Source organism: Onychostruthus taczanowskii, unplaced genomic scaffold, assembly GCF_017590055.1.
Source record: "Onychostruthus taczanowskii isolate IOZ18803 unplaced genomic scaffold, ASM1759005v1 scaffold19, whole genome shotgun sequence".
In the NCBI taxonomy this organism is placed as follows: Eukaryota; Metazoa; Chordata; class Aves; order Passeriformes; family Passeridae; genus Onychostruthus; species Onychostruthus taczanowskii.
In genome coordinates, this window is record NW_024499128.1 from 10,671,937 (window position 1) to 10,685,434 (window position 13,498).

General features: G+C 61.8%; 1 protein-coding gene across 1 annotated transcript; it reads left to right on the forward strand.

Moving 5' to 3' along the window:
* Window positions 1-37: 37 nt before the first annotated feature.
* FSCN1 (fascin actin-bundling protein 1) lies at window positions 38-11,783 on the forward strand. The gene is made up of 5 exons (XM_041401662.1): window positions 38-907; window positions 8,413-8,569; window positions 9,047-9,168; window positions 9,417-9,584; window positions 9,669-11,783. The coding sequence occupies exons 1-5, from the start codon at window positions 85-87 to the stop codon at window positions 9,869-9,871; spliced, it is 1,473 nt and encodes a 490-aa protein (XP_041257596.1). The 5' UTR covers window positions 38-84; the 3' UTR covers window positions 9,872-11,783.
* Window positions 11,784-13,498: the final 1,715 nt, after the last annotated feature.

Sequence of the window (13,498 nt, forward strand, 5' to 3'; positions counted from 1 at the left end):
CGGCGGGGCGGGCGCGGCGGCGGTTCTCGGTGTCGTTCGCTCGGTGTCTGTCGGTCGCTCGGTGTCGGTCGGCGGCGGGGCAGGATGACGGCGAACGGGACGGCGGAGCCGGTGCAGATCCAGTTCGGGCTGATCAACTGCAGCAACCGGTACCTGACGGCGGAGGCGTTCGGGTTCAAGGTGAACGCCTCGGCCGCCAGCATGAAGAAGAAGCAGATCTGGACGCTGGAGCAGGACGGGGAGGACTCCAGCGCCGTGCTGCTCAAGAGCCACCTGGGCCGGTACCTGGCGGCCGACAAGGACGGGCGGGTGAGCTGCGACAGCGAGGAGCCGGGCCCCGACTGCCGGTTCCTGGTGCTGGCCCACGGCGACGGGCGGTGGTCGCTGCAGTCCGAGCCCCACCGCCGCTTCTTCGGCGGCACCGAGGACCGCCTCTCCTGCTTCGCCCCCGCCGTCTCTGCCGCCGAGAAGTGGAGCGTCCACCTGGCCATGCACCCCCAGGCCAACCTCTACAGCCTGGCCCGCAAGCGCTACGCGCACCTGGGGCCCCGCCGCGACGAGCTGGCCGTGGACCGCGACGTGCCCTGGGGCGTGGATGCGCTCATCACCCTGCTCTTCGTGGAGCAGCGGTACAGCCTGCAGAGCTGCGACCACCGCCTGCTCCGCAGCGACGGCCGCCTGGTCCCCGCCGCCGAGCCCGGCACCGCCTTCACGCTGGAATTCCGCTGCGGAAAGGTGGCCTTTCGGGACGGGGAGGGCCGCTACCTGGCCCCCTCGGGGCCCAGCGGCACCCTCAAGGCGGGCAAGAGCGCCAAGGTGGGCAAGGACGAGCTCTTCGCCCTGGAGCAGAGCTGCCCGCAGGTCGTGCTGAGAGCCGGCAACGACAGGAATGTCTCCACCCGGCAAGGTACGAGGGGATGGGGGCTGCGGGTGGGGGGAACGGGACATCTCGGCTGTCCCAGGGCTGTAGCCGCCTCGGGGAGCGCTCCTGCATCCCTCGGGAATCGCCTGCCCCGAGCAGCGCCCTGGATCCCTCCGGCATGGGCATCCATCGGGCATCGCCCGCCCCGAGCAACCCCCTGCATCCCTCCGGCATCACTTCCCCTGCATCACCTCGGAATCGCCACCTCGGAGTGACCCCCCCCAGCACTGCCCCCAGCCCCCAACATCCGCCGCCTTCCTCAGCTGCTACCCCACAGAGTGCCCCCTGCATCCCTCTGCCATCGCCTCCGTCTTCCCCCCCCCGCTCAAACTCCTTCTCACACCCCTCCCCTGAAGCCACCATCTCCCCCGGGCACCCCCTGCACCCCTCAGCATGGCTGCCCGCGGTCCCTCCCCCAAAACCCCCATCACGATCCCCCCGCATCCCTCCCACCTCCCTTCCCCTTCCCCCTCCCGCATCCCTTCAGCATCGCCTGCCCGGGGGCCCCCATCCCCCCGGCACCCCCATCCCCGCAGCATCGCCTCTGCAGGGCGCCCGGGGGGGGGGGCAGGGGTGGCGCGGGGCCCGCCTTGGGATGGGGCAGGGGTGGCGAGGGGCCTGCCTTGGGATGGGGGGATGGACAGGGAAGGGGGCTGGGAGGGTGTGCATGGAGTCTTCCCTCGCCGTGAAGGAGGCAGGGCTGCATCCCTCGCCTTCCTTCCTTTGGGGCTCATTGTTCGCCCAACAAAGCCTCCTCCAGTGTCCCCCTCGCCCGAGCACGGCTGAGCCGTTTGCCCAGCGGAGCAGGGAGGCTGCGGGTCCCCCCGGGGGGGCTCTGGTTGTCCCCAAGGGGGGCTGGAGTTCCCATGGGTGGGGGGCTGGGTAGCAGCGTTACATAAAGGGCTTTGCCAAAACTCCCGCATCCTGCATCCCCCCGCACAAAGGCCGCCGTCCCTCCTCACCCGCTGCACCGTCCCGACCCCTCCGCTCCCCGCTGGGGCCACGGTGCCACCCGCCTCGGGTGCCACCCGCCTCGGGGACCCGCTCACATTGGAGCTCCCCGGGCACGGGGGCTGCCCGCGAGTGCCCACCGGGCATCGCAGCCCCACGGCCGGGGCTCCATGCTGGAGGACGGGGGGGGTCCCCGCTCTGCGGTACCGGGGGTCCCGGTGTGTGCCCTGGGTGCCCCGGGGCTCATCTCCGGCGTGCCGGGTCAGGCCGGCGCACGCCGCGTGTGGGATGGGTGCGAGCATGCAGCAAAGCCTGGAGGAGCAGCGGGGGAATTTTTTTGGTGTGTATATGTTGTATTTCAAGGTTGCTGCTTAACCCTGATCCGTGCCTGGGCAGCTCCGTGCGGGGAGCTCCACGCTTTGCTCCCGTCCGAGGGCAAATCCCGCAAAGCAACCCATTAAAAATTAATAATAAAATCTGCCAAGATGGGCAGTGGGGATTGTTTTCCCAGGCACGGGGATTTGGGGGAGAGGAGGAGAGGATGGCGATGGCGGGAGGCTGCCGCAGCGCCGTGGGGGAAGGGCTGCTGCAGCCCTTTGTCACCAGAGATGGGGAAACCAGATGTGGGGGGAGATGCGAGGGACGGAGCGGTGGCGGTGGGGGACCCCGTGGTGGCGGGAGACCCCATGGAGCGGGTGGGAATGCTGCTGGCCGACCCTCCGGCTTTGTCTGATTCGGGAGGGATGGGGGGAGCGGGAAGGGGGGGAACAAATCTCCCCAGCAACAGAGGGCCCTGGGCTGTGCCCGGCCCCTTTCCAAGCAAAATACAGCGGGAAGGGCCGCGCTGGGGCTGCACATCCTCGCTCCAGTCCGTTTTGGCTGGAGAAGCCGTTTCCACCCGGTTTATCCTCCCCGATGGCCGTGAAAGGCTGGGAGCCGCCGCTTTCTGGGGCTCATCCTCCTCCCATTGTGAAAGCGCCGTGTCCCGAAGGTTACCAAGGAGGCAGCAGAAGCAGCCGTCGGAGGAAGCCGTTTCAGACAGCCCTTTCCCCCGCCGAGCTGATAAGCGCCGTGCTGCTGGCAGACGCTCCCGTGGCCACTGGGGATGGGGGATGCGGGATGCGGGCCGGCGGTGACTGTAGCTCGGCACATCCTTGCGGGAAAAAGGAGCTTATTCCAGTGTGGAGTCAAGGAGGGAACAGGGATGGCACGCCTGCCCCCCCTCTGCCCCACGGGAGGAGCAGGGATGGTCCATGGGGTTCTTCTGTGGTTCCCTTGGCGGGGATCCAGCTTTGGAACACTGTTGTCCCACCCGTGCCAAGTCAGCTCCCGGCCTGGCGTCTCCTCCCTGTCCCGGGGATGGCCGGTGCCAGCACCCCCTGCACACCGGGGACCACGACACAAACACGCCGGGGCAGCAAGGCACGGGTGCCAGCCCTGCTCAGCTCCGGGCCAGGCGCTGGGGGCATCCCTGGCACCCCTGTCCTGCCTCCAGCCCCAGCAGGACAGGATCCCCGATTCCCTGAGAGTTCCCATCTCCAGTTTGCACCTCCGAGCCAGCAGCGAGCGGCTCCTCCCGCTCAATGGCTCCTTTCTAGCCCGGCTGCGGCAACAAAGGGCGCTTTGTGGGCGCGGGGTGCCGGGGCAGAGGCTGGCTCTGCTCCTCCCCGCCGCTCCCCTGCCACCCCCGGCCGGCCGAGGTGTGCCCTGCCCGCCGGGGGGAGAGGAATTCCAGGAAACGGGATCTGGGGAGGAGGGCGAGCGAGCCTGGACGTGCGGTGTTGGCGGTGGGGAGCTCTGCCCTGGGGCCGGGAGCCCCCCCGAGCAGGATTTTCCCCCCTCCGGTTCATCTCGGCAGGAAGATGCGGCTCCAGGGCAGGGGGCACGCAGGCTTGGGTGTAGATTTTCATCTGGAGATGCCAAGTGGCCTGTTGACACTTGGGGGATACCACAAAGCCACAGGAAATCCACAGGGAAGGAGGGGTGGGTTTTTCAGGAAATTCGTGTTTCACCCCTACCCGTGACCCCCTTGCAGAGCTGCACCCTCAGCAGAGGAGCTGCTGGTTCCCTGTGCTCCAGGCTGCTGGATTTAGACAAAAGCCTGTTTGGATTTCTGCAGGGGTGCAGTGTAAGCCCAGCTGAAGGGCAGGGAGGGGCAGGAGCAGTGTCTGGGCACGGGTGTGGGTGCAGCGCTGGGTGGAGGTGCCAGAGCCCACAGGGAGCCCAGACCCGACCTGTGCTGGGCACAGCATCCCAGTCCCACCCTGAAACCCCACCCTGGGGCTCTGCAGGGTGCTGCTCCTGGATTGTGGAGCCATCCAGGCAACCTGGGCTGGGTGTTTTCAGCTATAAACTCTGGGGTTTTTGCAAGGAGAGCTGGGCGATGGGAAAGGTGCTCCTCCCCATGGAGCTCATCCCGCCGGCTCTCAGCAGCATCCCAGCACGGCTCACAGGAGACATTCTGTGTGAGCTGAGCACAGAGGGAAACTTTTCTCCCTGCCCTGAATGTCCCCACGCTGGGTCTGCAGTCCCCCATGGTGTGGAGGCCAAGAGAGCTACAACAAACTCTGCTCCTCCAGAGAGAGAAGCCCGGCCCTGCAGGAGCTACAGGGAGGTGTGTGCCTGCTCTGGGATGGCACAGGGTTCCTGCTACACCCCCAGAGCCCCTGCTATACCCCCAAGGCCCCTGCTACACCACAGTCCTGGCTGGAGAGCAGCGAGGGCTCCAGCATCACTCCTGCAGACCCACGAGCCTGGAGCCCTTGGCAGCCGAGGACCTGGGGAGCCCTTTCCTGCTCCCTGAGCAGCCCAAGCCCAGGGACTCAGCCCTGGGGTGACAACATGCCTCAGCCTTGCCACCTCTGCCTTCTCGTGCTCCAGACTGCTGGATTTAGACAAAAGCCTGGTTGGATTTCTGCAGGGGTGCAGTGTAAGCCCAGCTGAAGGGCAGGGAGGGGCAGGAGCAGTGTCTGGGCACGGGTGTGGGTGCAGCGCTGGGTGGAGGTGCCAGAGCCCACAGGGAGCCCAGACCCGACCTGTGCTGGGCACAGCATCCCAGTCCCACCCTGAAACCCCACCCTGGGGCTCTGCAGGGTGCTGCTCCTGGATTGTGGAGCCATCCAGGCAACCTGGGCTGGGTGTTTTCCTGGGGTTTTTGCAAGGAGAGCTGGGCGATGGGAAAGGTGCTCCTCCCCATGGAGCTCATCCCGCCGGCTCTCAGCAGCATCCCAGCACGGCTCACAGGAGACATTCTGTGTGAGCTGAGCACAGAGGGAAACTTTTCTCCCTGCCCTGAATGGGGACCCATGCTGGGTCTGCAGTCCCCCATGGTGTGGAGGCCAAGAGAGCTACAACAAACTCTGCTCCTCCCGAGAGAGAAGCCCGGCTCTGCAGGAGCTACAGGGAGGTGTGTGCCTGCTCTGGGATGATACAGGGCCCCTGCTACACCCCCAGGGCCCCTGCTACACCACAGTCCTGGCTGGCACAGGGTTCCTGCTACACCCCCAGAGCCCCTGCTATACCCCCAAGGCCCCTGCTACACCACAGTCCTGGCTGGAGAGCAGCGAGGGCTCCAGCATCACTCCTGCAGATCCACGAGCCTGGAGCCCTCGGCAGCCGAGGACCTGGGGAGCCCTTTCCTGCTCCCTGAGCAGCCCAAGCCCAGGGACTCAGCCCTGGGGTGACAACATGCCTCAGCCTTGCCACCTCTGCCTTCTCCCCAGGATCCCTGCTGCACACAGAGCCCGAGGACATCCCACACCAGGAATTTTGGGGTGTGCAGGCGTACCTGCCCCCCCTGCCAAAGAGCCTCCGTGTGCTCGCCCCTCTCCCGCCTCCAGCTGTAATTAGCAGCTTCATCAAGGTCAGGAAGAGCAGCCCAGCTCCAGACTGTAAATTTACCAGGAGCATTAATTAATCCGTGATTGCAGTGGGAGCGGCCCTGGGCTGCCACAGCAGGGGGGTGGCCGTGGGGACAGCCTGTCCTCCCCACGGGGACACGGGGACATCTCTGAGGGAGCCACCATGGCCCTGCACCTCACACACAGCCCGTGCTTCCTGCAGTCCCCCCAAATCTCCCACTCCAGCTCAGTTCCAGCCCTCCTCCAGCCCCAGCCCCAGCCGCATTCCTTTGTGCTGAGTCGCTGTAACCCAACCCCACGCTGCTTTTGGGGAGGGGGCTGTGGGAGACCCTCCTGCTGCCAGCTCCTTCCAGGCAGTGGGGAAAGCCAAAGCTCTGTGCAAGGAGTGTGGAAAATGGGCTGGCAGAGAGGTGGGGGAGGCTGCTGTGTGCCCTGTGCTCCGTGCCGGGGGGCTCTGGGGAGAGGGAGCAGTGTTTGGAGGCTCCTGGCACTCCCTGTCCTGTCTCCAGCCTGTCCAGTCCTGCTCTGTGGCACACAGCATCCCCTGGCTCTGCCCAGCCTGCTCCCTGCAGGTCACTGAGTTCTTCCCAGAAAAGTCAGCGAGGGGAAGCACCACTCCCACTCCTCCCCCCCAAACCACAGGGACCCACAGCTCTCACAAGTTTGGGGGGCCCAGGGGTGCTGCCAGCCTCGAGGGATGGGCTGTGTCCCCCAGGGTCACCTCCCCACAGCCAGACCTCTCTGTGAGCCCCTGCAGAGCCCCTCTCTCTCTGTTTTACAGCCCTGGACTGGGGCTGGAGCTGCCTGACGCCGGGATGCAAAATCAAAACCAAATGTTCCCACAACCACGGGCTCAGCCCCCGGCAGTGCTGGCAGGAGGCGACTGTGGGATGGCTCTGGGAGCCAGGGACGTGGCCAGTGGGGCTGGGCTGGTGGCCACCAGCACCCACTGCCCCCTGCCTTGCCCAAGTACCCTGGGGAGCACCAGGGTGGCTGCGTGTCCATCAGGAGAGACACGGAGTCAGAATGGTTGGGTTGGGTTGGGAGGGATCGTGGGCAGGGACACCTTCCACCAGACTGGGCTGTTCCCACCCTGACACTGAGCACTTCCAGGGATGGGAGCTGCAAAAGGTGCTGGAGGGTGCCTGGTGAGAGGGGGAAGCTGTGAGCAGGTGGCAGCTGTAGGCCAGTTGGGATGTGGGAGATAAGATTATGGTCAACAAAATGGAACCTTCAAAGCCTGATCCCTTTGGGAACCAAGCCTGATCCTTTTGGGAACAAAGCCTGATCCCTTTGGGAGCAGAGCCTGATCCCTTTGGGAAAGGTGGATGATGGATATGCAAAGCAGAGGCTGCTCCTGGGCATTGGATGGGGCCTGACTGGAGACTGGGACAGGTGATGTTGAGCCCCAGGGAGCTGTGTCTGCAGGACAGCTGTGTGCAGCTGCTGGGATCTCCTGGTGGCTTCCCAGAGCAGTGGGGCCACCAAGACTGCAGCCCCTGGAGCCCTTCCAGGGACTGTGCACAGCACTAGAAATCCCAGCAGCTCAGAAACTGGGATGCATCGTGGAGGTGTGAGGGGCTGAACTTGTGGCCAGCCCCCAGCTCCCTCAGCTGCTCCTCAGGACACTTGTGCTGCAGACCCTTTCCCAGCCCATATCCCTTCTCTGGACATGCTCCAGCACCTCCATGTCAACTTTAGTGAGAGGACCAGACCTAGACAGAATGTGCACTTGAACCCTTTGTGCAGCAGCGAGGGATGCAGGTGTGTTTGTCCCTGGAAAATTCATCCAGCTCCAATAAACTCCCATTTCACTAAGCTCAGTAGTGGGGCTGAGCTCTGCACCCCAGCTCCCTCCCAAAGCCCAGCACAGAGCTCGGCATTGGCTTTGGCTACAGCTTGTGGCTTGCATCCCCAAAGTGTTTTTAGGCTGAAATCCACCAAGCTGGAGAGCTCTGGAGCAGTTTTGGCCCCGCTGGCCCTGACTAAGCAGGTTTGCTCAGGCTCAGAGGATGCACACGTGGCTGGCGGTGGCCCAGGGCTGTGGCTGGTGGCCCCAGGAGCAGCTGCATCCACCTCTGCATGGAAATGCTGGCTCTGGCCCCTTGGGCACAGGGATGGGCCATCCTGGCTGCAGAGCTGGGGACAGGCTGGTGCTGCTGATGCTGGAGAGTCAGGAAAGGCTTGGCTGCCCTCGGGCTTTCCTGAGCCTCCTGTCCCTGCACACCTCAGTGCCCCAGTGGGATGTGACAGTTGTGGATGAAAAACGTTGTCATGGTCCTTAAACACGCCATGAGCTGGGATTCATGGGTGCTGCAGTGGCCTCTGCTAATGGGCTGAGAAACCTGGCTGTCACCTTTGGGAAAAACTGCAGCCCTTTTTCTTATAAAACATCTACGTTGGTCTTTGCTTCACCGTGATGGAGCTGCTGGGTCAGGAGAGGAAGCTCATGGCTGCCCATCCCTTGTTTGAGACCTTAACATCAAATAACCAAATGAGAACCTGGATTTGAACCCCAAATGCCAGAGGGGAGGTCTGTGTGAGGGATTTGGGAGCCACCAAAGCTCACCCAGGGAGCAGGAGCCCCTCTCATCTGGGTTTCCTGGGCTGCCCTGCACCTGGACCTGCTGGAGGGGGGTTGTGGTCCCACCCCCAAATCCGTCTGTCTCTGGTCTGTAGGGATGGACCTTTCAGCCAACCAGGATGAGGAGGGTGACCAGGAGACCTACCAGCTGGAGATCAACAAGGACACCAAGAAATGCGCCTTCCGCACCTACACCGGGAAGTACTGGACCCTCACCTCCAACGGGGGCATCCAGTCCACAGCCTCCACAAAGTGAGTCCCCTGCCCCGCAGCTCAGGGCGGTGCCCGGGCTGCAGAGCACCCTCTGCACCTCCCAGGGGAATTCTAGGGGGATTTTCCAGCTTGGGTGCTCATCCCAAATGCTTCCCAGCAGAGGCAGTGCATTTTGGGAAAGCCAGGGATGGGTCGGGGCTTGCCGCCCACGATGCTCTGCGAGTCCCTGGGGCCGCATAATCCTTCCTGGCCGGCTGGGGCTGTCGAAATGTTTGCCCTGCAGTTCAACCCTGAGAGCCAGGCGGGAAGCCCAGAAGTGCCTTTGGCTGCCTGCCTGCCTCCTGCCCCCGGGCCCAGGGCTTCCCAGCGGGACGGCCACCACAACACAGCTCATCCTGCAAAAACAGATCGAACCAGGCTCTCCTGATCCAACCACGGCCCTTTCCAAGCCAGCAGGGTGGCAGTGGCAGGGTCCCCCTCCATCACAGCCCCCTGAGTGTCCTCTGTGCCCCACAGGAACGCGAGCTGCTACTTCGACATCGAGTGGTGCGACAAACGCATCACCCTGAAAGCTGCCAACGGCAAGTACGTGACAGCAAAGAAGAACGGGCAGCTGGCAGCCTCCATGGAGACAGCAGGTAAGGGACCCTTGGGGACCCCACACCGGGGCAGCAGGGGATGAAAAAAGTCCCCCCAGAGCCAGGTTCTTCTTCCAAGTGATGCTCAGGCAATAAGTTCTCTTAGCGGCTGTTCGGCGTGCTGGGAGATGGGGTGGGTGAGAAATGGGTGAGGGCACAGCCCTTGCTCCTCACCGCTGCCTGCCAGCTTTGGGGTCTGGCTCTGTGCCCCCCTGGCTGCTCTCACAGCCCCTGTCCCCTCGGCGCAGGCGAGACGGAGCACTTTGTGATGAAGCTGATCAACAGGCCCATCATCGTGCTGCGCGGCGAGCACGGCTTCATCGGCTGCCGCAAGGTCACCGGCACCCTGGACTCCAACCGCTCCTCCTACGACGTCTTCCAGCTGGAGTTCAACGACGGTGCCTACAACATCAAGGGTGAGTCCGAGGGGAGCTGGGGGCCGGGGGGCCTTTGGGGTCCCCGTGGTGGCTCACGGTGCCACCGTGTCCCCTCTCGTGCAGATACCACCGGGAAGTACTGGATGGTGGGGAACGAGTCGTCCGTCACCAGCAGCAGCGACACCCCCGTGGACTTCTTTTTTGAGTTCTGCGACTATAACAAAGTGGCCATCAAAATCAATGGCAAATACCTGAAGGGCGACCACGCCGGGGTGCTCAAGGCATCGGCCGACACCATCGACGCCTCCACCCTCTGGGAATATTAATGCACTTTAGGGTACCTCCCGTTGCCAACTTCTCTTTCCCTTCCTGTCCTCTTTTCCTTTGGGTTCTGTTTCTCCTCTCTGTAACAGGATTTTCAGACTGGCTTGCCCTTCCCTCCTGCCATAGAGTTGGTGCGTTATGTGGGAGGTGGGTCTCCGTAAATCCCTGTAAGAACTGGAAAAGTGGTGGGGCTGCCTGCCTATAGCTTTGTAGAGGGGTCTGTCTCTATCCCCCCATCCCTGCCTCCCTCCAGGTTTGCTGGGCTTGGAAATGGCCGTATCCCCCTCCTGGCCCTGAGCATCACCTTAGGTAGTTGATTTTCCTCTCCTCAATTAAAAAAAGGGAATAAGATCACCTCTGTGCTCGCTTCTGCCATATCAGCACGGGCACAGCCTCAGACTGTGCTGCCAGTGTCCCCTGGAGCATCCATCCTGTCCTGCCCTGCTCCAGTCAGGGGTGGGGCGATGGTGCTGGGCTCAGCTGGCTCAGCTGGCTGGTCCCAGCAGCTTCTCTCCCCTCCTGGATTGTGGGGCAGGTTCATCCCCAGCTGAGCTGTAAGAGGTGACCTTACATATCACAGCATCCCTGGGGATGGGGCTGGCGTGTGCCAGCACATCCCTGTGGAAGGGCCAGCAAGCTGCCCCTCCCCAAACACCTGGAAATGATTCTTTAGGGTGATCCTGTCTGGAAAGCCTCAGCCTTTCATCTCATGGAGCCCCGTGCTCCTCCTGTCCCTCCACCCCTCCTTGTGCTTCTGGCTCTGGAGGAGCATCCCAGACCCTGATGGTGGGTCCAGCCTGCCCCGAGGCTGGTCCTGCTGCTGTGCCTGGAGAGGAGGGCGTGGGGGACACAGAGCCAGCCCGTGCCAGGGTGGGGCTTCATCCAGCCCATCTCCAGTGGGCTTTGGTCCTGGCAGGAGCTGGGCTGGCCAATGTGATCTCCCCGGGGCAGTGGCTGGAAGCATAGACTGCAGATTTTGGTTTACAGAATAGAAAAGTTCCTTAGCAAACTTTGCACAGTGATATTTGCTCAGTACCTTTGATGTTGTTTTTTTCTCTCTCATAAAATACTGGAACAGTGAAGCGAATCACTGAACACCTAATGCTGAATTAGGAAGCGCCCGCTCCCGTGGGCACCCCGAGGGGGCAGCTCCTGGTCCCACCACCCCAGGGAACCTGGGCTGGGCTCTCATGAATCTCAACCCGACTGGAAAAGGAAAAAAGGAAAAAAAAAAGACCAAAACAGTATTTTTGTTAGTCTCTATTTATATATGCTCTCCATGGCACTGTGTGACCAGCTGTTGTCTGTACTAGGTCTGCATTAGAGTTTAACGCTGTCTGTAAGGGTGATGCTGCGTGTTCCTGAGGGTGTTGAAAGGCACTTTATCCTTTGGGGCCTTCCCAGGGCCGGCATCTGCTCCCTACAAACACACCAAGGAGCCTTTTCCCGCGTGGGCCCCCTCTGGAGAGGGGGAGTGCTGGTCCCACCCCACACCAAGGGTGCTCTCGGCATCGCTGCCGTGCCAAACCAGGGCCGGTCCCTACTGCCGGAGGCCAGGCAGGGGCTCGTCAGCCTTAAAGCCATGAGGAGGGACTCCCCTCCACAGGAGCTTGGTGCTAAATTCAGCCGGGAGAGCGAGTGGCTGCCCCCAGGCAGGGGGACAACTCTGGGCCGGGGTCCCTGGTGGGCACAGGGGATCCCGGCCGGGGACTCTACCTCGGCTCTGCGCTCACGTCCAGGGGCTGCCCGCGCCCCCCGCGTCCCCCAGGGACCACTGCCCCTCCAAGGAGTGTCTTGAAGCCCTGTGTGACCCGTGACCTGACACACGCTCTCGCTGGCCTTCACCCCCTCCCCGTGTCGCCCCCTCCCCGTCCCCGTCACGCTCCCACCCGTGTCGTTCCTGCTCCGGCTTCTCCCGTGTGACACTAGGTCAAACATCTCTCCTGTTTCCTCTTACTGGGTGTCGTGACTCTCTGAAAACATCTCACTCTGAAAATTTAAGTTTTGGGTTTGTTTGGTTTTTTTTTATTGTTATTATTTTTTTTTTTTGTAAGTGCCATTTGTATAACTTAAAAAAAAATAGCTTCAAATGGAGAAAGATGAATTAAAAAATAAAACCTGCATTCGGATTCAACCTGGTGTGTGGTCTGTTGGGGCTGGCAAGAGCTTGAGTGTGGAGATTTGGGGTGGTGGAGCCTTTGTCTGCCTGAAGTTGAGCTGGTTCTAGAGAGTTCTAGAGGAGATGGTGGGGAGGGAATGGTGGCTAAGAGGCTCCGAAGAGGTGTAAAGCCAAAATCAGCTGGAGATGCTCAGAGCAGCCTGAAGCCACTGAGCCCAGGGACATCTGGGGATGGGTGACCCATGGATGGGTCAGCACCACCTCATCTGCAAACCAGCTCTGCTGCCCTCGCAGCCAGGAGCAAAGCTGTGCCCCCACAGAGCTTTTTCTCTTGATTCAGGTGTTTCACCTCCATGGGATGGCCCAGATGGGAGGGAAGAGCACTGGGATGGGGGGTTTGGGTGTGTGGTTAGGTGGGGGTCAGCAACCAGCCTCCTTTACTCAGGGATGTGGAAAAGGACAAGGACTAAAGAGGGAAGGGAGCCCAGCCCAAGCCACGTCCTGCCAAAGGAGCCAGGATGTGCCCCCAGCCCTCCCAAGACAGCTGAAAGCAGCCCTGAAACTCAACCAACAGCACCCAGAGCAGCCAGAGCTCCCCTCCGTCACCAGCACAGCCCGGCTGGGCCCCCACGGGCTCCTGTTTGCCTTGGAAAATGTAAAGCTGATTGGAAAAAGCAAAGTTTGGGATGGGGGGCTGGCCAGGCACACTTCCCAGGGGGACAGGGGATGGCATTGCCCAGAGGGACCTTCACCATCAGACTGGGGGGGGAGTGAGCCCTGCAAGGGCCAAAGGAAGGAAGGAAGGAAGGAAGGAAGGAAGGATGTGCAGTCCATAAACAGGGAGAAATCAGGGCAGTGCAGGAAATGCTGAGCAGCTCTGATGGCCACACTCAGCCTCAGTGTGACAGCTGTGCGTGCACAGAGCTGGCTGTGACACCAGACTGTGACACCCAGCCAGGGCAGCTCTGCCAGGGGTGCCCACCCGGGGCAGGGGCTCTGGAGCTGCAGGAAGGACTCTCCCCCTTCCCCTCTCCCCAGCTGCCAGCACACATTTCCTTTTTTCCCCTCAAGGCTGGATTCTGCATTTCCCATCACCACTCCAGCAAGAGGGGAAATCCCCTAAGCCTTCCCCCCCTCATCCTGGTTTCCATTTAAAGGAGGGACTGGAAACCATTTTCTATCCCATCCAGTTTTCCCTTGGGAGCACATGGAACAGGTTAAGCTGTTCCAGGAGGGTCAGTTGGGGTTTTGCCTTGCGACCTGGGGAGTTTCCACTGGCACAGGCTGGGATCTGGCCCCACTCCCTGGCATTGTCCCAGCACAGGCTGGCACAGGCAGGATGAGAGGACAAGGTCATGGCTGTAAGAAAAGCACACAGGTGAAAAGCCAGAGTGCACAAATTTATTTACAAAAATTCAAATTACAATATAATACAGGAACTTTTTACACACAGAATATTAGAACTGTTTACTACCAGAATGTAAAGAAAAATATTTTTTGGTTTTTTCTC

What these genes read in the sequence shown, in the direction of transcription:
- FSCN1 (XM_041401662.1), top strand. Translation starts at nt 85, where the DNA reads ATGACGGCGAACGGGACGGCGGAGCCGGTGCAGATCCAGTTCGGGCTG. An exon ending in GAATGTCTCCACCCGGCAAG is followed by an intron (nt 908 to 8,412) that starts GTACGAGGGGAT and finishes TCTGGTCTGTAG; the next exon opens with GGATGGACCTTTCAGCCAAC. An exon ending in CGGTGCCTACAACATCAAGG is followed by an intron (nt 9,585 to 9,668) that starts GTGAGTCCGAGG and finishes CCTCTCGTGCAG; the next exon opens with ATACCACCGGGAAGTACTGG.